Genomic DNA, 22706 nt, shown 5'->3' on the forward strand with positions numbered 1-22706 from the left:
TCAACTTTAAGTATTTTTAAACTCAAAAACACGGCGGGCCGGGGGGTGAACGACTGCCCCAAAACACAACCACCGGGCTTAGCACGTTTTCTGGGGGAAACCCTACACTCTGTTAGAAAACAGTTTTCTTTTTCCTAAAACCTTTTTTTTTTGGATGAAAAATATTGACAGAAATGAACTGATAATGTCACAAAAATGTAATCAATTTAGTCAGAAAATTGGATATCTCTAAATCAAATTAGAATAAAAACCTGACCTGATTGAGAAAAAAATGGACGTCATTTTTGGATTCAGCGGTGCAAAATAGTTCTAATTCAGTTGAAAAAACTCCCCCATAAACTTCCAAAGGATATTTTTTGTAATCCAGTGTTATTTATCACAACAAATTAAACCCAAATAGGTTGAAGTGAGCAATAATTACCTTCTGATGAGTGGTGCCCCACTTGTGACAGGGGCAGGGTGAAAACAGAGTGTGTTTGTGTCATCTGGGTGCGCCCCATGGCCGTGTGCTCCACCAGCTTTTGGCCGTCTGGCTTCAGGGAGGCGGGGTACACGGGCTGCCTGTTGCCGTGCGCCGCCTGCGCTTGCTGTAGTGGAAATTGGCAGAGTCGGCCCGTGAAGCCAGGCGGGCAGAGGCAGTGGTTCCTGGAACTGCACACTCCTCCATTCATGCACGTCAGAGGACACACGACTGCAGGGAGAAAGAGAAGGACATGTAAAAATCAACGCAGGCATAGGTTAGCACAGTGGTTCCCAAACTTTTTCTTCTGCGCCCCCCCCAGTGGTTTCCAAACATTTTCTGCGCCCCCTGTACATAGCTGAAAATAGACACCAACATCGGTAGCCTACAAGGTACTTGTTAAGCTTAAGGTTCTGTATTGATGTTAGCTAGTCATCTTTTAGCTAACATTACCTTTAGCTAACTAGGTAAAGTTAGCTAAAGTCATCTTTTAGCTAACATTACCTTTAGCTAACTAGGTAAAGTTAGCCAAAGTCATCTTTTAGCTAACATTACCTGCATCCAGCAGCTCTACTCAACTCAGTCGGTTAGTTTGGAGGGAAAAACTGAAAAGTTCTTTGCGTTTTGCTGGTTTGCTGCCGTGATTCTAACACAAACCTACGTAGCTCCGCCCAGCAGCAGCAGGTCTCCTTCACAGGTGTAAACCCAGCGTAGCGCTCATGTTGCGTTTAAAGGCGGCTCGGAAAAACAGGTTACAACATGTTAACAACGGATTAAACAGTTTTAACTGATAAAAGTGACAGAGGACACAAATATGGGAAGTGTGGAAGCCTCTACTGTATCAAATTGATATAGGAATAACAGAGAGTTGGCCATTCTAAGGTAAAAACCCAGCGCACACAGTGTTCATGTTTTGTTGTTTTTTCATCCAGACGGCTTCCCGCGCCCGCCCCCTGCAATGACACGGCGCCCCCCAGTTTGTGAACCTCTGGGTTAGCATGTGATTTACACACTAACCATTTAGCTTAACAAATGGATGCCTCGCATATTGTAGAGTACGCACACATATCAAACAGGCAGATACAGAAAAAAGCTGGAATAAGTAAGACCATATTCTCTTTGAACTGTAATGCCATAAAAACCAAATCAGCTTGACGAACTGAAAGGTCCCTGAAAACCAGCCAGGCAAGTGAGGGAGCAGGTAAAGTCATCGATCTGTGTAACGGCTTCATTCTGACATATGGGAAAGATCTGGAGATCTGTGGGAAACCTGCTGGCTCCAGAGCGCTTCAAAGCATATATACTATGCACTGCTGTTTCACTGGGTTTTCTCCGTTGTGTTTATTCAAGAGCCGGGCGTTTGAAACTTCAACTACACAACGGTGAAAGTTAAAGAGCTAAAGAGAAAGCAGGCAGTGACGTGAAGGAAAAAGGAAGATTTCACATGTGACACAATAGTGAAATCTGTTTGCTATTGTTCAAACAATAGCAAACAACCTGCTATTATTTGAACAATAGCAGATTGTTTTTTACATTTTTAAAAAACATTTTTTTTGAAAATGTATCTCCCCCCCCCCCTCCTTCCACCAGGGGTAACATTTAAGAAATCAACCAATTATGTCAAAAGAAACTTGTCACACAACATGATAGGTTAAAAGATCTTAAAAAAACAACACGTCCTGAAGAAATTCACTTTGGAGACCCAGCAGAAATGGAGAAGACTGAACAGGGATAATCCTTCCCTGGAGTGGCAAGGGTAATAAAATTACTTCAAGAGCAAATCAATGACTCATTTAGGTCACAAAAGAACAACACTGCAGACCTCAGTTGTTTTAGAAAAGGTCTCATTGTTGCTCAGGATCCAACAATGAGAACGATACAAAAAAACAAACAAAAATAAAAACCCACTGCTCTCTAAAAATAAAAGAGGCTTTAATTATATTTACCAAGTAATATGTTGAGGCTCTTTAGAAGATCTTAGGGAAATTATGCTTGACGGCAAAGATGAATCGGAAAAACTTCCTTCTGTAGCACCACCTATAGGACGGAGAACTAAACAACAACCATTGACCATCCACCTATCCGTTATTGTTTAATATTTTTTAAAACAAACCAAATTTCTAGTCATTAAGTTTCTCTTCTTTCTCTTGACACCATGATTATTTTTGCACTTTTACACTCCTAGTGCCAAAGTGATTAAAAAGACAAATATTTTCTCAGAGTTGTGGCAAGCACAAGGTTCTCTTCAAAACGTCAACAAATTCATATCTAACCTACTGAGGGATCCGTCATATTTTAAATAACGCTTTTTTTTATCTATATATGTTGCAGATTGTAAAAGATATAAGTGTTAATGTAAATTAAAAAGATCCCAGATTGTAAAAGTAAGACATTTAGTTTCTGAAAATCTGTAGCGTCTTAGTTTCAGCTTTATGATTTTCATTTCGATAAGAAAACCCAAAGATCAATTTTTCTTTCTTCATGCTGCAGCGTGCCAGAGCAAAAATCAAATATTACCGCTACCAACAAAATCTGCTCTACCTCCTGTGCAGCACAGCGGGTCATTTTTACCTTTTCCTTTCCTTGAACCAAAAGTACAGGACAGCATTTACTTTATCTGAGTGTTTCAAACAGTATGGATCTATCTAGTGGTAAATTACAGAACTAAACATAAAACTTAGTTGATTTCCCCCCTAAATGCATGCACTATAGCTCATTTAAATGTGAATAAAGTCCCTCACTCAGACTAAGAGAGGTCTTTCTTTGCATTTGGTTTAATCATCAGATGAATGCACACATTTAGAGCGAGCAGCTTGGTGAATTCCCCCAATTCTTTCTTCTCTAGTGTATTTAATTTTGCTTCATGCATCACAAAATGATTTAAAATCAACATGCAGATTTATCTTCTCTATTTTTTCCTCCCACTTTTTCTGACGGCAGCTAAAACAATAAAAAGATTTTTTAATAAATACCGTCAAACTCAACTGGTTTATTCATCAAACAAACACAGAAGAGCAAAAGAAGTGAGGACACAAAAGGAGAGGAGGAGAGCTCCGTCTGCTTGTGAGCCAAGTGTGCACACATGTAAGCAATTAGGCGAGTACTGCCGAGGAGTCTGGGCTGCGGCATAATTAGGGAACTGAATCACTAAACACGGCAGGGACATCCTCACATGGTAAAATTCAGGCAGAAAAAAGAAAAAAAAAAAAAAAAACAACAACACAAAACTGAAAACAACCAGCTGCCAAAGTGGAATAGCTTAAATCTGAACACAAGATGGATAATTCAGAAGCAGCCTCTCATTGCCTGTAGTTCAGTGTCACAGGGGCCTTTAATCACAGCAACTGAGCGCAGGCAACAACACGCGGAGGGAGAGGGGGGTAGAGAGAGAGAGAAAGAGAGAGCGAGGCAGAGAGAGAGAGATAGAGAGACAGACAGAGAACTCCAGACTGAAACCTGCCAGCTCAACCCTGTCAGACTTCCTCCGGTTTCCACGGATCGGACTCCGTCTCGGCCCCTGGATTCAGAGCAGGAGGAAATTGGGAAAGATGCGGGGGCCGAAAAGTGAGATCGCAGACACACACACACACACACGGAGAGAAGAAGCAAAAAGAAGCAGCACCTCTTTTCCAACTGTCATTATTACACAATCTGAACCAGCAGAGACAGAGGAGATGACAAACTGCAGGCAGGGTCTGGTCTGAGGCTCCGTCTGGCTGGGAAAGCATCTGTGTAAGACCGGGAGCTCTCATCTACGCTGATGAACACCAGGAAGAGCCGAGGCATCATGTTTCATACTGAGGCTCACATTCTGCCGTGGGAACGGGAATGGGGGTCCCACGAATGAGCACTCTGATGCACGACGAGTGGAAAAGAATCCACACCACTCATAATAACAGAAATAATAGACATCAGGTAACGCTGCTGCAATAATAAGTGTAATAACTGCGCTGCAAGCTGTCAGTCAGCTGCGTGTGAGGATTTGGTTTCTTTGAGGTCTTTCCAGTACAAGCAGCCATGGCATGGCTTCAAGACGATCACACTCCATTACGCTTTACTCTTGTTAAATCTATTCTGAGTCAAACATTTCCAACCAGCTGAGTAAGAATGTTTTCTGAGTGAGAAAAACTGTCTTATTTTTGTAAAAAAATTATTATTCAATCAGATTCTCATACAGTCCGTTATCTAGATACATCCTCTATAACAACCAATGACATTCGTTTAGTTTGAAAAGTGTTAAATTTTTTCAGTCAGCAATATAGAGTTACAACTTAACGAGCAGAAATCTTCTCATCTCCTGTTGCTTTGTTTTTCTTATTAATGTGAACAAAGCATATACCAACTAAGAACAGCATGGGAGAAAAAGAAGAAAAACAAATAAGTAATAATTAAAACAACACGTGTGTCCGTGTGTGTGTGTGTGTGTGTGTGTGTTATTTAGAACATGGGAGAGAAAAACAAAACAGGACGCACACAAATAAGCGCAAAAAAGCACCAGTAGAGCTTCCCGTAGAAATTATAAACATCTAAACCTTTTCTCCCATAAGCTAATAAAATTATATTTCTTAAAACAAATGGAAAATTTAATATAATTTATTAATTTAATTGCTCCCAATGCTTTGTAAGTGCTTTCTACAGACTAAGGTATATTTATTTTAAAGGATAAAAGAGTAGCAGCTCCTAAAAGCTCAAATAAATTCTTAAAATAAAGTACATGGATTAAAAAATTCATATCATATTGTTTCATTGTGCCATTTTTCATTATGTCATTTCCATCTATATAGATTATATGTAAAAAAAAAAGTAAAGCTAAGGCCATCCATCCTTATTGCCTTCTGTTTATGCGAGATCAGGTTGTCGGGGTAACCGGTTTCCCTCAGACACTTCCTGGTCAGAAATGACTTGGAATCTCACCTCAGCCAATTCCCAGGAGCAGCATCTTAACTCTGCAGAACTGCCTTAATTATCCATGTCTTACATTCAACAAGACGTTGCAAACATTCCTCTGAATTGTTGACTCAAAACGTGACGGCATCCAGCAGATGCTGCAGATTCTCTGTGAATTTGCTGTTCCACCACATCACAAAGCATTCTCCACTGGACTGAGATCTGGGGACGACACGGGTCATTGGGTTATCATGGCAAGAAGCCAGTTTGAGACTATTTGAGATGCATTATCCTACTGGGAGTAGTGGTTAAGTGGTTTCTTCTTTGCCAAAAATATATCCTCCACACTAGACTGAACTATGATAGGAAGGAAGGACGGATCCGTGTCCAAAGATTGTTATTTCAGAAAGATGCCATTTTGTTTTCATCTCCAGTCTAAGATTGAATAACAAGTGGCCCTGCCGTTTTCACTCTTTGCTTCCCATAAAGTGTTTTTTATTATGTCTGCTTGCATCCAGAGGTACACAAGGATGCAGTAACTTGCACACGTACAGTAAATTCTCACTTCACTTCTGGCCTTGTTATTTGAGCCCGAGTCACCCCGACTGCGCACACGCTAATGTTTTTGGCAGATCGTGCATGTTAGTGGGCGTGCTCGTCTGCGTGTGCTATTAAGTGGAGGGTGTTTCGTCTCCTGAAGAGCCGCTGCGGTTAGCTGACTGCAACCACACTGTACAGTGCGAAGAAAGAGCAGAAAGCCTTAAAGCTGAGATCAGAAGGTTTTCACTGTGAAAATAAAATCATCACCCTGGAGTTCATTAGTAAAATTTACAATCCCCGAGTCGCTTGTGGACTTTCCTCGCTTATAGGTTCTGGGATTTCTGTTTCTGTGCCACACCTTTGCATTTGCAGATCTAACACATTCCTGAATCGAGAGGTGGTATGTTATTAAAGACAAAAAAAAAATCAAAAAATCAAACGTGCTTAAGAGTTATGAGGTGGTCGACATGAATCCGAGGCATGAACAGGGCTGCCTTGGCTGGCTGACGGGGGCAGGAGGAGGGACTTGTGGCTGTAAAATCATTGAGTTATAATGAGCAATACTTTCCACGTGTTAGTCGTAGAAAACGGGAGTCTTTTGGTAACAGTTCCATCTTTAGTTATGTTCTGTCTGCTCCAAGGAGATGTGCAAACAATCCTAAATAATTCACTTCTTACACTTCAATGTGCCTAAAAGCTCCAGTGTCGTTTCACTTTTTTCATCCCCCAACACGTTTGTGTTTTTCGTGTCAGTTGCATTTTGTTCTTTATATTTAGAAAACGTACAATGCTGAGAGCTATTATACTGCATATTAATTGATCTTTTACAAAATATGACTTCAATTAAACTTAAAAGGAGTCAAAGTTGACCGTATCCTTTGGCTGTCAGGTCTGATTTAATGCATAGTTCCAGCTCGTAGGTGTGCTCCAAGACTCAGGAAGTGTGTAATTTTCCCAGAGAGGAGTTATTCAGAAAGTAGAGTGAAGCAAACTGGATAAAAAAGACAGAAAGAAAGGGAGTCCGTTTGTCCTCTAGCTTTATCAGCACCACTTCTCCTGACGTAATCAGAGCTGTTCCTTAAAATGCCAGATCTGCCCATAAGCGCTGAAGGACGGAGAGAACGCAGATCCGTCTATTTAGGGGTAAAAACGATGCATAAAGAAACATTAAGCACTCAGGAGGAATGCAAAACGAAAAGTGAAATGTTGCTTCAAGTGGGATAATTGTGACTTTCCTGTGAGAAAAAATTTATTTTGCATTCCTTAACTGTTAAGTAAGCAAAGCTGATGTATGTGGCAGGACACAGAGACACCAACACAAAGTCTTACCTAAAGCATTGTGTGCAGAAAGAAAAAATATATATTTATAAATGAAAACCTGCTTTTGTATTTAGCTCCCTTTATTTTGATGTCCCTTAATAAAATCCAGTGCAGCGAAATGCCTTCAGAGGTCATCTATTTTGCAAACAGAGTCCACATGTGTACAGCTTAATCTCAGTATAAATCCAGTGTTCTGCAAAGGTTTGATAGAGACCATTACAGAATAAACAAAAACATAAAAACCAAAGGAACACGGCAGGCAGGACAGGGACAAAACTGTGGAGATGTTTAAAGTAGAATCAGGTTTAAAAGAAAAATAAAAAACTGACTGGGCAAGGAGAAGGACACATTTCACAAGTAAATCAGACAAACTTCCAATAAAATATATTAAAGTATTTGACTGTAACAAGAAGGCCCATGAAAACACGATATAGTGAAATCGAGAAGTAAAGTGCAGAAACTGTCGCTAAAAACGAGACAGAATGACGCACGTGCGTTTGATGGCAAAAAATAAACGACTGGACCCAAAACCCTGAGGGTTGCCCTTTGATTCCCCCTGTGAAAACACCTACCCACGCTCCAGTCTGTCTGGAGATGATGCATCGCAGCCCCCACTCCACTCCCTCGTCATATTGTCCTCTTACCCACAGCCGCACCCTCACAGCACAAAAACAACAAATTATAGCTCTACAAACCGCAGCCTGCTGAGTCTGAAGCGGCTGCACACAATCTCCAACTGAACCGATGATGCAGCCCCTGATCCGGCTCCTGCTTTAGCACAGTCGCCTGGCAGGACTACAAATAGCAAGTCTTTAAGATTCAGACACCAAGATGTGATGTTTTCAGCCAGCTTACTTTCACTGTGACTCAAGCCGCGACTAAATGCGTCCACTCAGGACGGACTGGAAAGGGGAACGCTTGCTTCTTCGTCTGCGTTTCGTCATTTCCAAGATTTATCCAGGAGCTGCTTTTCCACTGCTGCAATATTCCAGTTGTAATACGGCAACTTTGACGCATGTTGTGATCCGGCCTCTTCAGCTTCAAGCAGACAAAAGAATACAAGTGGTAAAAGTTTTCCTTGCATTAAGTTTTCCGACTACTGTGACATTCCACAAAACATTTAATTAAATTCCTCATTAATCCATCCAGCTGGCTCCAGTATTGTAAAAAACCTGAGAAGTTTCTTTTAAAACAAACTAAAAAAAGATATTTTCAACCAATTCTTAAACATTAAAATCAAAGCTGGATACGTTTATCAAAAGCCGACATTAATATTAGTTGCTTAAAGTATATCGTTTTACAGTAGGACTCTAAAGTTTCAAGTGTTTAGGGGTAGGAGTTTATAAGTTCTCACTTCTTCCTACCCCTTTTTGAGCATGATATGTTAACTGAAACAAAAAAATCTGTATTTTCTCTTCTTTCTTATGCACTTCTTGTTACTGTGCACTATTTTATTTTATATTTGTATCATGTTCGAATAAAATTTCATTTCATTTCATTTCATTTCATTTCATTTTTATTTTTTTATTTCGTCATGATGCACCCAGCTTGGAGCTAGAAAGAAACACAATGAGACACTTTTTGGTTAAGTCAGTGGAAAGAATAACAGAAAATGTGAGTTGGAGTGAATGCGGCCAGCATCGTAAGAAGCACAGATAACCAGCAAGGAAAATACGGGTGAAGATGAAGGAGAAAAGTTGAAGACTGAGCCAAGAACAATGTTTTCAGGAACATTTTTAGCTGAAGCCACAGTCACTTTGACATAATGTTGAGGGGAGGGGAAAAATAAAGACAAGTTCTTTGTTTAAAGGCTATGAATAAAACATAGAGGAGGTCTGAGCAAAATGAAACCCCATACACACTCACTGCCATTTTTGATAAAGCTGTTATCTAAACATTATTTTAAAATAAAACAAGTTTCATTTGAGTAACATAAACTTACACAAGTTTAATTAAATTTAAACTTTTTTAAGTACATTAATTTAAGTGCATTCACTTTGTGTGGAAGCTTTTTTTCCCCTCTATAATCAGAGGTGCCACTCATATTGACATGTGTAACACATTTTTTTACCAGAACTGAAGTAGAAAATAAACCACGACTGGCCAAGGGTATAATTATGATGCAGCACTTTTTTTTCTAAACCACTGGCTACTAAGATAGATCCATATCCAGGTTTATGTTGCCACAGGGAGCAAAGAAGAGCAGCAAGGAATAACATCTTGGGTCACCATTAGTTTTTCATCTTTAAGGTCTTTACTGACTAGACTTGGATGTATATGGAGCATCAAACATCCGCCTGTGCCACTGCTTGAAGAAAGAGTTTCCTACAAACTGGCAGCCAGTTTGAGGGTTGATCCCAACCAGCTCATCGTTAATAAGATCAGCCCAGACCAGAACCGCCTTGTTGGTGTCTGACTCAAGCCCATTACTGATCCAGCCACAGGTCAAGAGTCGCTCTCACTTCATCCAGAAAACCTTTGACAAATTGGTCTTCAGATATTTCTTGGTCCGATCTTACCTTACGTTGGCCGTGTCTCTGAGCTCTGAGCGTCTTCTAGCTGCTCCAGGTAGGTTTCAGCTAAATGACAGAACTGGAAGGTAATGGATTCCCGGTTGCTTCAAACTTCATTTGCATAGCTTTTCTCGTCACCCTGTTGACTTTCTGCAACAAAACGTTTTATGGTTCTGTGATCACGCCACAATATCTTAGTAATTTGATTAATTGATTATGATTTTTCAGAGTCGGTTAAAGCTCTTTTTTTTAATGCTTTTGATACGCAGATCAGAGGTAACTAAGGGTTAAGTACCTTGCTCCTGGGAAAAATAAGTTGAGGATATATTAAGTAAGATAGATACAACACTTTGACCCCTGACCCTTAGAGGACCTCCATGTTTTATTGTTTGTAGATGTTTCTTATAGGTTTGAATTCTGTAACTCAAAACAATCTGTGAAGAGTGAAATAAGGAGATTACCAACTTCCTTTAGCGCAAATGCTGTTACCCAACCAGGATTTTTTTTTCATTAGCACACATCCCACAGCATAGAGGAATGGATTTAAAAAAAAAGGGAAAAGACGGAAGCGTCTTAAGCAGGCGAGCATTGAGGCTTGACCTTAATCCTTCTAAAATGACCTTTGGACAGAGCTCAATTCTTTGTTTACATCAAGAAATTCTGCAGTCTTAAGACTATTCAAACTCAGGGACAGAAACCACAATGAGTTAAGAACAAAAAAAGCCATGGTTGTTGTCAAAAGCTTTGTGACCAGCTATAAACAAAGGGTGGAAAGAAACATCCATTAAAGCCCTGTTTATGTAAGAATTGAGGCTCACATGCCGATGTATTTTAAGGCAACACCGCAACCAGATTGCTTCCTGGACCGACACCATGAAAAAAAATCAAGAATTTAGCTAAAACATCAGGAAGAAAACTGTGGACATCTATAAGTTTTGCTCATCCTTTAGCTATAATTTCCAGGTGCCTAAAGGTGCAACATAATTCTAACAATTATGTGCTGTTATTAATAATTATTTTTGTAATAGAGTATTCTATCAATTTTTCTAACGATTAATAAAGTAATCGAATTAAAAACTGATTAAATAAAATATTGGTAAATTCTACTATACCCACAGTATTGATATCGGCCCAAATTTTCATATTTGCGCATCCCTAACAATTACTTTTCTGTAGTTTAGAAAATTAACCTGCAACAACAATAGCTCACTTTCTAAGTTAGCCAGAAGAAAAGTTATACAAAAATCTGAAATTATATTTGATTTAAGAATAGTAAAGACACTTCTAAAAATAGAAGCGAGAGCGTTGCGTAACATAAATAATCACCTGGCTGCAACACAGTGTGCGAAATAGTAAAACATAATTTAATGAAGCTTCGAGGCAGGTAATTTACCTTGAGAAGTTTTAATAATCAAGGTACTCTAATCATTTGAGGAATCGTTACAGCCCTATGTGCAAGTAAAGTCATTGACGCAATCTGCAGCCATCGCACTGTTCAGGAACGATGAAAATGCTTTTCTGGTGTCAAACATGCAAAAGACCTTGTCAACATATTCACTGGAGTTGGTAATAATGATATTATCTACGATGAAATGAATTTATTATCAGTTTGGGCTAAAATGCCACTCAGCCGGGAAGAAGCCATTAATCTCAAAGAAAAAAAAAAAAGACAAGCATTCAGGAACAGAACTGTTTGCTATAATGTTCACCAAAACTTCTAGAGGGAAACAGGGAAACCAAAGAGTTTCTAAAGTGGCCTAGTGACAACAAAGTCAAGGTTTTAGTGGCCCTCAGAAAGCTCGAATCCCAACCACATAGAAAATCTTGTGAGCAGAGCTGAAAACGTCTGTGTGAGCAAAGTGGCTTACAATTCTGACCAACACCAGTTCTGACAGGAGGAATGGGCCACAGTCCCAGAAAACTCTCGTGAGAAGTTTGTTGAAGAAAACCAAACCCGGTTGACCCACGCCATACAGCGTAAAAGAGATTTCTACCAACTTCAAGGGCAATTTTTGTAAACTGTTGAATTTAAGAAAACTAAAAGCTAAATCTAAAAATGCAAACGGCAATAATTGTGCTAATCCAAAAGCAGGAAACATTCAAACTGATTTAAAGTCCAGCAGGGAGGGAAAAAATATGCAGAGCACAAAAACATCTGGTCTCCATTGTATTTCTGAACATATTAAAATCCTGATAAAACTCCAAGAACTGTGAGAGGCACTGTGTGTGAAAGCGGTGAGGTTCACCCATCGGTCAGTGAGAAACCGTAATAATAACCTACGACATCTAAAAGCTGCTCTAAGCTTCTATAACAGATGTTAGCTCTCAGTGGGTCCAACACTGTGAGGTTTCTAGTCTTCATAAAAAATGTACCTAAATAAATAAATATCCCCCTGGTTGCCCTACTTCCAAGACTTGGTGTGGCTAAAAATGACTGGCTCCCACAGAGGGGGGGACACGTTCCTGCTGCAGAAGGAGAACAGGAGAAAGGTTCACTCTCTCATGACGCGCTTCCCTCAACCATCAGCTGCGAGGCAGGAAACCGCCATCCTAAATACGCCTACCATCAATGGGCACAGTGAGACCACATCCCACACCAACTGAGGAGCAAGATGTGAAGCGGGTCCGACTCCTGAGACCGAGCCAGCCGTCACAGTAAATGACATAATCACTCCCTTTAGCAAACACAAACCAGCGTACACCTTCTTCCCCGGCCAACCGCCAGAAACTCTGCTTTCCAAACACCAGCGCTGAAACTCCGCTATGTATTAGGGCTGAATCCATTAATCACTAGTATTTAATTATTGAAATAATCATAAACTAATTTAGTAATTGGTTAATTGTGAACTGGATTATGAAGGCAATAAAGATATGCAGATAAGTAATTAGCCCAAACTGTACATGGCGCTGTCTTCTTTGTTACATATTATGGTTGAAACAATTAATCTGATTAATCGTCATTAATTGATTATTGAAATAATCGCCAACTCATTCAATTTGATTCAGTAACAGATTAATCATTGACTGGAGCATAAAAGTAAAAATAAAAAAAAGAAAATATATCAGAGAAGTAATTAAGCCCAGACTGTACATAGCGCTGCCATCTTCGCTTAAACAATTAATCTGATTGTCATTAATTGATTATTGAAATGATCGTCTACTAATTCAGTAATCGATTAATCATTAACTGGAATTTAAAGACTAAAAATAATATATTCAGAGCAGTAACTAAGCTCAAATTGTGCAAAAATAAATATACATTTATGATTAAAACTCCTTTGTCTGTAGATATGTTTTAGCCAAAACGCCTCAAGTGGCATAGTTTTAGCTTCACCCAGTTCAGATTTACTGAAGGAATGTTATGTTGTTACATTTCAGGCAATAAATGTCAATTTTCTTGTTTTAAAAAGGGAATTGAATTATATCTTTTATAAAAAATCTGCAGAATGTGCCATTTTTTAATCCGATTAATCGTCAGAATAATTACTAGATTAATCAATCAATCAATCAAATTTTATTTGTATAGCACATTTCAGCAGCAAGGCATTTGAAGCTGCTTTACATAATTAAAGAAAAAAAATAAGAACTGCATGTGACATTGAATAAACAGTATGAAAGAGAATTACTAAAATAATAGTTAGTTGCAGCCCTGCTGTGCATCAGTCCTCACGTTCAGCGTGAAACAGCAGCAGACAGAAAACCATGCCAGACCTCTGGAGTTGGAAGGGTTGCATTTATCCACATCCACACCTAAACATGCTTTGCATGATGTGTTTTATATGTCATGGAAAAATGTTACATCTCCTTAAATAGCTCCCAAGTGGGCACAAATCCAATACTGCCCGCTTTTTTCCGCTCTTTCCTGGCAGAGCGGTAAGAGGAGGGAGAAGCAGACAGAAACTTGGAACATGTGTACATGATGTCATATAATGACTATCTAACAGCCCCGGCTATAGGGAGTGGAGAGGAGGCAGGTGGAGGAGTGCTGACAGAGCTCTGCCGAGATTAGGTCAGGTACCTTTCCCTCGAGGAGCCGCCGGGAGGTAACTTCAGGAGACCGATCCGTCTCTGCTGCCCAGGTCGGCTCCGTGTTCTTCTGTTTACCCTGGCTAATTGCTACGGCTACAGGGTCCTGCATTCCTCTCAGCGGCTTTAAATAACCGCTGCGTGGCCCCCCCACTCGCCCCACATGCTACGCAAATGGGAGGAGAGCGTTAAAGATGGCAAAGAAGGTTGTTTGTTTGAGTAGGGCTCAGCGTGCTGCTCTTAAGAACACTGTTCTCCTGTGACGACGGAAAAAAAAAAAGCCTCTAATTGCTGCTTTGTTTTCCAAATGTAATTTACGGTGATGGGTGTTTTTTATCTTTTTTTTTTTATAGGTTACGCTGCAAAACTGTTGACTTGCAGAAGTTTGATTTTATGGGAAATTCTGACTGAGATTGCACTGATTTGAAAAGTACTCTAACGTTTCAACTGTTTCACATTTTGTCTGATTGCAGCAAAAGAATGTTAATACACTTCACTGGGATGTAATAGATAATTATGAAGTTACAGGAAGGTGGTACAAATGAAAACCTGAAAAGTGTGGCATGCATTTATATCGGCGTTTTCCCTACCAGGTGCCAACGGGACCACCTACCCCCCACCCTCAAGAAGACCGCAGGCAGTCATTATAGGTGCTCACAGTTAGTCATTAATTTTATTAGCCTAAATAATAACAGCAGATCACGTTGTGAGCCATTTCTGTTTCAACGTGGGTGCTCCTCTGCTTTCCGCTCTCTCTCAAGCTAGGCTTAGTGATGCATTGCCTCGCTCGGCTCAACGTGAACTTTTAAAAGCGAGACTATAACTCAGCTTTTACGCTCCTGCGACCAGCAGCAGGAGGCACGCTCCTCCTTAACCATATGGCTAAAGTACCAGAATACAAAGTAGCCCGTGCTTAACTGACATGCCCCTAAAATCCAGTCATCACTAAATACAGGTTTTGAGCTGAACGGGGGAAATACTCCTCTTGGGTTCATAAGACTGAGCTTGGTAAGGGAATATATATATATATATATATATATATATATATATATATGATAGTTAGGAAGAGAGAGAGAAAGACACAGCAGATGAAACAGATAAAAATAAATATAGAAAGGAAGAGAAATATAAAAGTACAGAACAAAGAAGCTCTTCCTTCGGGGTGTTATATTGAATGTGTTGTGGGATGATGTGATGTTGGTAATGTGCAGAGTTAAGTTTTCCACCACACGCACATTTTGGAATCTGTTAAAAATATGCCAAATAACCCAAAGGGTTCAGCTTTGGCCAGATCAAATTATTCATCTTTATCAGGTTTCCAACATGGCTAAGCTACAAAATTAATTTCCAAGGCTTCCTTTCTAATAAGGGTGGGCATTTATTCCATCGTTTATCATTTATTGTGATAAATTTCTTGTTATGATAAGAATTTTGATTCACAATAAATTCCAAGTAACGTCGTTTAAACTCCCCAGAACTGTCCATATTGTTGTTAGTTTCACTGTTTTCTCCACTCCATAAATATTTGAATGTAACACACTCTCTAGGAGCATGGCGGTGTTTACAGAAGCTTGAAACAGCTAGCTCAGAAACCGACCCGTACTTCCTCCCTCCCGACGTGTTGATCAAATTACCGACATCGCCTGAATTCACGTCACATGATTTATGCCACTATGTCATAAACAGCGCCTCTCCTTAAACCGGAGCAGCATTAAAAACGTACAAAAGACGAGAGGCTAACCAGTTTTTTTCGTACGTGCTAGGCTACATGATGGCAGGACCCTGTTTCCATGGTTACTGATGGGTAGATGCCTACCTTTGACATAATGCAGTACTTGATATCCTTCTAATCTTACTTATAAAGTATATGAACGTTAATGACTAATCGTTGTCATGGCAACGAATTCTCCCACCTGAGCTGTGGATTTCGGCAGCTCCTCTCAAGTCACCACAGGCCTCTTGGCTGCCTCTCTGACTGAAACCCTCCTTCCCTCAACTGTCAGTTTTAGGGGATGATTTACTGTAACTTTTTCAATAAAACTTAATTTTCAGTTGTAACTGAAAGAAAAAAATGTAATGGACATGACCCATTGTGACTTTGCGTGTGTGTGTGTGGCTCTGCTTTAATCCAGCTTGTAGAGTGGTGAAAGATTTATTGGAGCAGAAGACCTTAAATAACCCCATGTGTTACTTTCTCTACAAGCATAAATAGACGGGGAGAGGTGACAGAATGTGGCTCCATGAATATTAAAACTCAGCCTTGATGAGAGCTTCATGGTTTAGGCAAAGCACCCCACAAACACACACACACACACACGCACACACACCACCAGCTAAGGTAAGAAGCTTTCTTGATCTTTAAGCTACAAATGAATGCCTACGTGTGCGTTTGAGACGTCGAGAGCGTGGGAGCCGTGTCCAGCTTCGACTGAGAGTTCATTCCGACCTGTGGCAAAAATACGGACTGCTGTAGGTTCACGCTTGCCAGCTTTAGGCCGCCTTCTCAACAGTTTGGCACGAGAGAAAGAGGAGTGCGTGGGGGAAGAGCAGAGGGCTCTGAAAGGTAAAATAAACTCGCCTCCCTGCACTGAGAGAAAGCAGACCATGCCCTATTTACTGTATTTAACTGACTGCTCTTCATTCTCCAGCTCCCACAGACCTCTGACCCGAGCCGAGGAGAAACCAAAACAAACCACAAGGCTACTACTGTCACTTTGCTCTAAATACAAAACCACATGGGAAAGCCCAGAAATAGCTGCCTGCCATGATGCCCGACTTAAAGGGACGACAAGCCCAGATCGGGGCACGATGAGAGCACTTCCTGTGCAACGCGGGGCCTCCGAGCCCGGAATAAGATGGGAATCCAGAGCAGCTCGGACATCCAGAACCCGGGGAAAAGGCGGGATACTGCTGAGACGAACAGGAAAGCGAGGGGCGTACAGGGTGGTTTGTTTGAGCCAACAGCTGCTGTCAGTGAAGCTGATGTATGAGATGCCTCTGTAAGACTGACCAAGAGAAAAAAATATATTGGATTTGTCGATGGAAAGCACTTTTTTTATTATTATTATTATGCGCACCGGTTTTATGTCTGTACATAGATCATTTCAGAAGGATAGCTTTAAAACAAACCAAAATTAGACACGCACACTTAAAAACTTGGAAGTGAAATATACTTTCTGTGCAGGGGAAGAGTTCTAGTTTGCAGGAAATTATGCTTGATCCTGCACATATTTATAACAAAATATATTTTAAAAAAATGACATGCTGGTTCAATCCACAGCTCTACAAGAGAAAATATGATGCAAACGATGTCAAACAAATTGATATAAAACACTTACCCTTTACAGGGTAATGTCAACAAATGCTCACTTTGGATTTTTCACATCAGTCCTTTTTGTTGTTTGTATTTTTATTAATATATATAATTACATCATAAAAGACAGAAATTCAACTGTAGTTAATCAGAAAAGGGTCCAGATACCAGGTGAAGTGAGATCCAAGGTTCTCCTGTTCCCATGTTCAGAAAGATGTCATTCCTGCATTAGTTTGGTGATGTATTCAGTAAAATACAGATTCATATATACCATAACTACTAAATAGAAGAAAAATTAATTCCACAGTCCCCTCCGATTGCCAAACCTCAGAAAAGAAAGATAATATTTCCTTGAATTGTCTCATTGAACATAAGTAAAAGTAGGAGTTCCCCTTCTCAAAACACAGGGCATCGCCTGCCCAGCAACATGCATAAAGGAGGTAGGTACGTAAAACTGTTTTAAATGGCACCTTTCTAGACACAAAAATCCCTAAACGCTCCACAATAAAATAATGCAATAACAGGAAACGATGCATGAAAACGAGAAATAAATGAAAGGCTCATATCAAAACCCACAGCTGCTTATGTTACTATTATATTACTGTTTGTTGATTGTTTGGCTTTTAAACTGAAAGTTAAGTGATTTTTTTATTAACTACACAGCTTATAATAGCACTAATGTAAATGTCACTGGAATGCAACCAGATGCCGTTTCTCTTTTTTCCAGATGTTTTTGTATCCATGTGACCGATGCTGAGCGAGGCTTCAAATATTACTTATTTGGAGAAGGCATGCACTCTTCACAGTCGATCCCACTACTCCCCTCTACTTTGTGGAAAACCTAAGCTCTTTTTCTTTTTCTTGCATTTTAATTATTTTTTCATGTATTTGTTTGCTTTCTGCTCAATAAAGTCTTGGAATCAAATCGTGTTTAGTTTAGGAATAAATCCTAATTTGTGTGAAAAATTGCTCATTTTATTACCTTGTATGATCCTGTCAAAGTTTGTTGATTTACAGCAACTCGTGATTCTTTTCACAGACGAACACAGAGTGTTTCTTGCAACATCTCACTCTGGAGACAATGTTTTTTTTTTTAATTGTACAGAGAAAGACATGGACTTTGGATGATAACAGATCAGTCACTAAGTCACATACGGTATTTAACCTTAAAAAAAATCTCTAACATTCACAGGTTGAAGCTGTAAATCTGATCTTTTTCAAGCCCCTCTCAGTTATTTTTTAAAAATTCAGTGCATTCCTGACTGGAAGCTGTAACCTCTGCCAACACCGATATGTCCTGCAGCTGTTCAAACCACAACCTGAGTATGCTGTCCTGTTGTTTTCAACCGCATTCTTATGCTGGCATCTTCTATGTTTTAAAAAAAAGTGAAACTCCTGGTGCATAAAGGAGCACAGACAGGCAAACATGCATCTCAGATCGAATGCAGAAAACGCAGATCTGAAATGCACGAATATGGAAAAGTCTGCATTGTTCTTGCTGTAGCAATGGCCGTTTTGACACAGGAGGGAGAAATTTCCACCACATTCCAGCGCCAAAGTCAAGCCCTCCATCCATCTCTTCACCAAACCCAGCGGAGGAACTTTTCAGATACTTTGACTGGGAAAACGAAGGAGACTGTGTGATGGGACCGTGGTCCAGAGGCACTGTGAGGTATTCCAGGAATCCGATATGCTTCTTTTTATTTATTGGACACAGAAGCTCCAGAACGTGATGCATCACATGGAAACTGGGGCAGAAGAGGGAAAACCGAACCCCAAGCCAACTTTCTGACTCTGAACGGCATCGGAGAGGAAGAACGGCGTCATGGCGCTGTGAGCAGGAGTCAGCGGACTTCAATAGCACCGCAGTCATAAAGTATATCATATTTATGCTGCTGCTGCCAGCACCCGTTTCTCTTCTCCCTAAAAATTCCAACACAAACCTGCATGGATTGAAAAAGCACAGGCGGAGTTGACACGAGCAGCCATTAAATCATGCTGCTGAAAGAGAGGCACGCTTTTATCTGTTGAACAAGAGCTAGCAATGCAGCTTATTTGGGGAAATATCTTATTTTATTATTTTATTTTCTGACTGTACGCAGGGATTCTTTCCTCGATTGAAGTTTTACTTTGAACAAGAGACTGGGAGGCTGAATGCGGTTCTTTGGGTGTGAGATCGATGTAGACTCCAAGGCACCACCACCTCTGATCTGATACACCAAAAAATAAAATAAAGGGGCTCCACCTATGTCAACCAGAGTCAGGGGGAAGGAGAAAATATAGATCTGAAGAGCACATTATGTTCCATGTAATGAGCCTCACTAATTAAAGTGCAACATGGGAATATCTTACAGCGTTTAAGTTCAGGGTAAAGCCCACCACACCTGGTCTTAGCCTCTTGCTAAGTCAAAGAGATTGAGTTAAGTAACTTGAGTTGATTGAAGGAATTAGTTTAATCACAATAATGAATGTTTGTTTTTAAGGAGGATCCTGTGAAACACCCCAATGCTTATTTCCGTCAATGCTTCTTTTTTTTTTTTGTCATGTTTAAATGTTTCAGATCGTCAAACTCATTTCCACAGCAGACAAACGTAACCTGAGCGAATACAGAAATCCATTAGCCTCAAATGCAAATGCATGCGAGACATTCTTGGCCAGCCTTGTTCTAATTTTACTCTCATGACTCATGTGCAATAAAGTTGAGCTATTTGCAATTTTTTTTTTTTTTTTTTTACACGGTCTGACTTTGAAATAAAATTTGCTGGGATGTCAATTTCTCTGAAGACTGGCAACTCTTCTAAATGTTTTCCACTTCTGAAGAATGTTTCTCCTCTGGAGAATTTAAATAGTTTGGCAAGGACCTCCTAACCTCTCTCATGTTGACAGGCAGCAACAATTAATTATTCAGTGTCATTGCTGTCGTCTTTCCCTCTTGGCATTGTGCTAACAAACCCCTGCAGTGGTCACACATTGATAATCATTTAATCTATTTTTATTTTATTTCATTTAACCTTTATTTGGATAAAAACCCATTGAGATTAAACGCCTATTTTTCAAAGGAGTCGTATCGAAACATTTTTGCGTCACTTAATTTGATAAACAGTAACATTATTAAACTTGTTTTGCATTTTTGTACACTCAAAGGTATAGTTTGAAATAATATTGAAATGGTAAAGGGAGTATTGTATTTTGCCTTTGATGGTATTTGGTACCTTTGCTAACTTACAATTAGTTAATTGGCTTATTTTATCATTTTCTGTTACAGCTGTTAATTGTTTCCTGCATTTAATCCTCCTTGTGTCACATCTGAGTGCATGAAAAGTCATCTATAAATAAAACTGACTGATTTGTTGTGAAGACACATTTAGGACAATGTGGATGTTAGTTGCGACCCTGACCATATTCATTTTTTGTTTATCAAGACTTTTTGTCATGAACAATTATAAAATTGGGAGATGGAAGGAAAATTATAGAGGTCTGAAATTAGAAAATTGCTGCCAAGATTTAAAAAAAAAAAGAAGTAAATCCTAATATATATGTTAAACAATTTCATTGTTTTTGTTGTGACACCAACTGATTATGTTCTGTGTTTTGCATGTATCCATTTGGATGTATACCTTCTTGTTTGTTTGGTTATTTTATTTTAATTGCTGTCATTTGTTCCATTAATCAGCTAATTGTTTTGTAGATCTAAACCTGTCAGTTGGTAATGTTTGCTGTATCGACACTAATTGGTGAGTAAAAAATAAAAATAAAGTCTGAAAACTGTGTGGTTAATTTGCATTCAGCACACCTGAGGCTATGCATTTTATAACCATATTTCAGGCCAAAAACCTGCAAGTTTTTTGGCTCATATGTAGCGTTTGATAGTAGAGGCTGAAGTTTTCATCAAAGCAAAATATCTCAGCCTCAGTTAGAATGGATGGAGAATATCTGAACATGTTTTTTTTTTCATGTCTTGGGACAGTTTTTTAATTGAATGTTGGTCTGTACTTTGACTGGACCAATCCAACACATAAATATTTTTGTTTTTCGCTCTGGCTGTATGTTTTGGTTTGCTGTCAACCTCGAAGGTTTTCCGCGTTTCTTGACGGTTTTCTTCCAGGGCAGTCCTGCATTTAGCTTCATGGATGTGTCTCGTTAACAAGCTCCCCTGATCCAGCAGAAGAAAAGTCTCCCACAGCATGACGCTGCCACCACTGTGTCTCATAGTGGACATGCAGTGTTCAGAGTGAAGTTTGATTTTGGCTTCATCTGTATGCAAAAAAACTTCAAATTGAATTTTTTAATGATTTTTTTTTCTCCAACAATGGTTTTCTTCTTGCTACTTCGCCATAAAAGCCAGATTTGTGGATTAGTTGATAGTTCTTCAGCCAACAGATTTTCCCACCTGAGCTGTAGATCTCTGGTCTATTTCTGTGATTATTGCTCTTCTCACTCAGCCGGTCAGTTTACATGGACGGACATGTCCTAGTAGGTTTGTATCAAGCCACACTCTCAGTTTTTATATAATGAATTGAACAGCAACCCGGTGAGATCTCAAAAGCTGTGATATGAGCCAGCTTTAAACACCTCCACAACTTCGTCTCTGATCTGTCCGCGGTGTTCCCCCTTTTTTCCCTCCAATTCCTTCACAGTTTACTGCATTTAGACACAGGTAGGTTTTATGTACTATTTCGATTACCTCTAAAGGGAATCGGTTGAACTGAATATTATTTAAATTGATCTGAATACAAGATGAAGAAGAAACGCCTCTTAAAAACGCAGCTTTTTCCTTCTACTTTACAGTTCTGGACTACGTTCTGGTGGACTGTCGTGTGAAGATAAAATGCCTTGTGGTTTGTGGCTGTCGACTGACAAGACCTAAAAGAAAAGCACATATACAATTTTGAAAACGCTCCACTTTTCCCACTCACTGCTACAGAAATAAAAATGCATAAAGCTTAAACCAAGTGTGTCTAACTGATTACCTGGTTTAGAAGTTATAGGTCTGTATAAACTACATCTATGTTTTGTTAGGCTACAGTTCTGGGTGCAGCCTTGCCATAATCCCATTAAGCTCGGAGTGCCAGGGTAAATCATTCTGCCCAATTAGGCTATTTTATGGAGTTCCATGGCTGTAATTAGCATTTTCACTGTCCATGGTATTTTTATAAGGTCTGCCTGGAAGCCACCGCAACCTTTAAAACTCGGAGGTCAGCCCGGAGGCCTATTCATATCTCCCCTCCCTCCAGAGGAAATAATACGGCATTGTTCCACTCACTCACCAACCCTGAAGCCCTGTCCGATGAGCGTGTCGGCGCCCTGGCCGTTCTCTGCGATCAGCGTGGTGTTGTTGCCCTGCTCGCACCTATCCTGGCACTGGCCCTTCAGGCAGATCCGCTTGCAGATGAGGGGCGCGATGACCACCTTGAAGCGCTCCCGTGCCGAGGCGCGCTCCGAGCACCACACCAGCCTGTGGACGCTCAGCCAGAGGACGAGCAGACGGGAGATCATCAAGCAGGGCATCCTGGCATCCTTCACTGCCCCGCGCAGAGATCCGAGGGCATGAAATCCGCTGGCTTCAGCTCCAGCTCAGAGGAATCCCGCTTTGTTATCCAGGGGGGAACTTTGACGTCTCATACGGTGGGACTCAGAAAAAAAAAAA

General features: G+C 40.0%; 1 protein-coding gene across 9 annotated transcripts in view; it reads right to left on the bottom strand.

Annotated features, from left to right (window-relative positions):
- ltbp3 (latent transforming growth factor beta binding protein 3) overlaps positions 1–22700 on the bottom strand; it is a 48179-nt gene extending 25479 nt beyond the window's left edge. For 5 of the 9 annotated variants that reach the window (XM_015030596.1, XM_015030597.1, XM_015030601.1 and 2 more), the window contains exons 1-2: positions 22327–22700; positions 422–691 (exon numbers count right to left, since the gene is read on the bottom strand). In XM_015030596.1, the coding sequence (XP_014886082.1) occupies positions 422–691; positions 22327–22567 (511 nt within the window). In that variant the 5' untranslated portion in view covers positions 22568–22700. Of the gene's footprint in view, positions 1–421; positions 692–2406; positions 2481–3432; positions 3605–7779; positions 7826–8062; positions 8190–22326 lie in introns of those variants that run through there. The other 4 variants (XM_015030604.1, XM_015030602.1, XM_015030598.1 and 1 more) reach the window with 4 other exon arrangements.
- Between the last annotated feature and the right edge of the window lie 6 nt (positions 22701–22706).

This window comes from Poecilia latipinna, unplaced genomic scaffold (genome assembly GCF_001443285.1).
Source record: "Poecilia latipinna isolate Pla-1442-1.1 unplaced genomic scaffold, P_latipinna-1.0 Scaffold187, whole genome shotgun sequence".
Classification (NCBI taxonomy): Eukaryota; Metazoa; Chordata; class Actinopteri; order Cyprinodontiformes; family Poeciliidae; genus Poecilia; species Poecilia latipinna.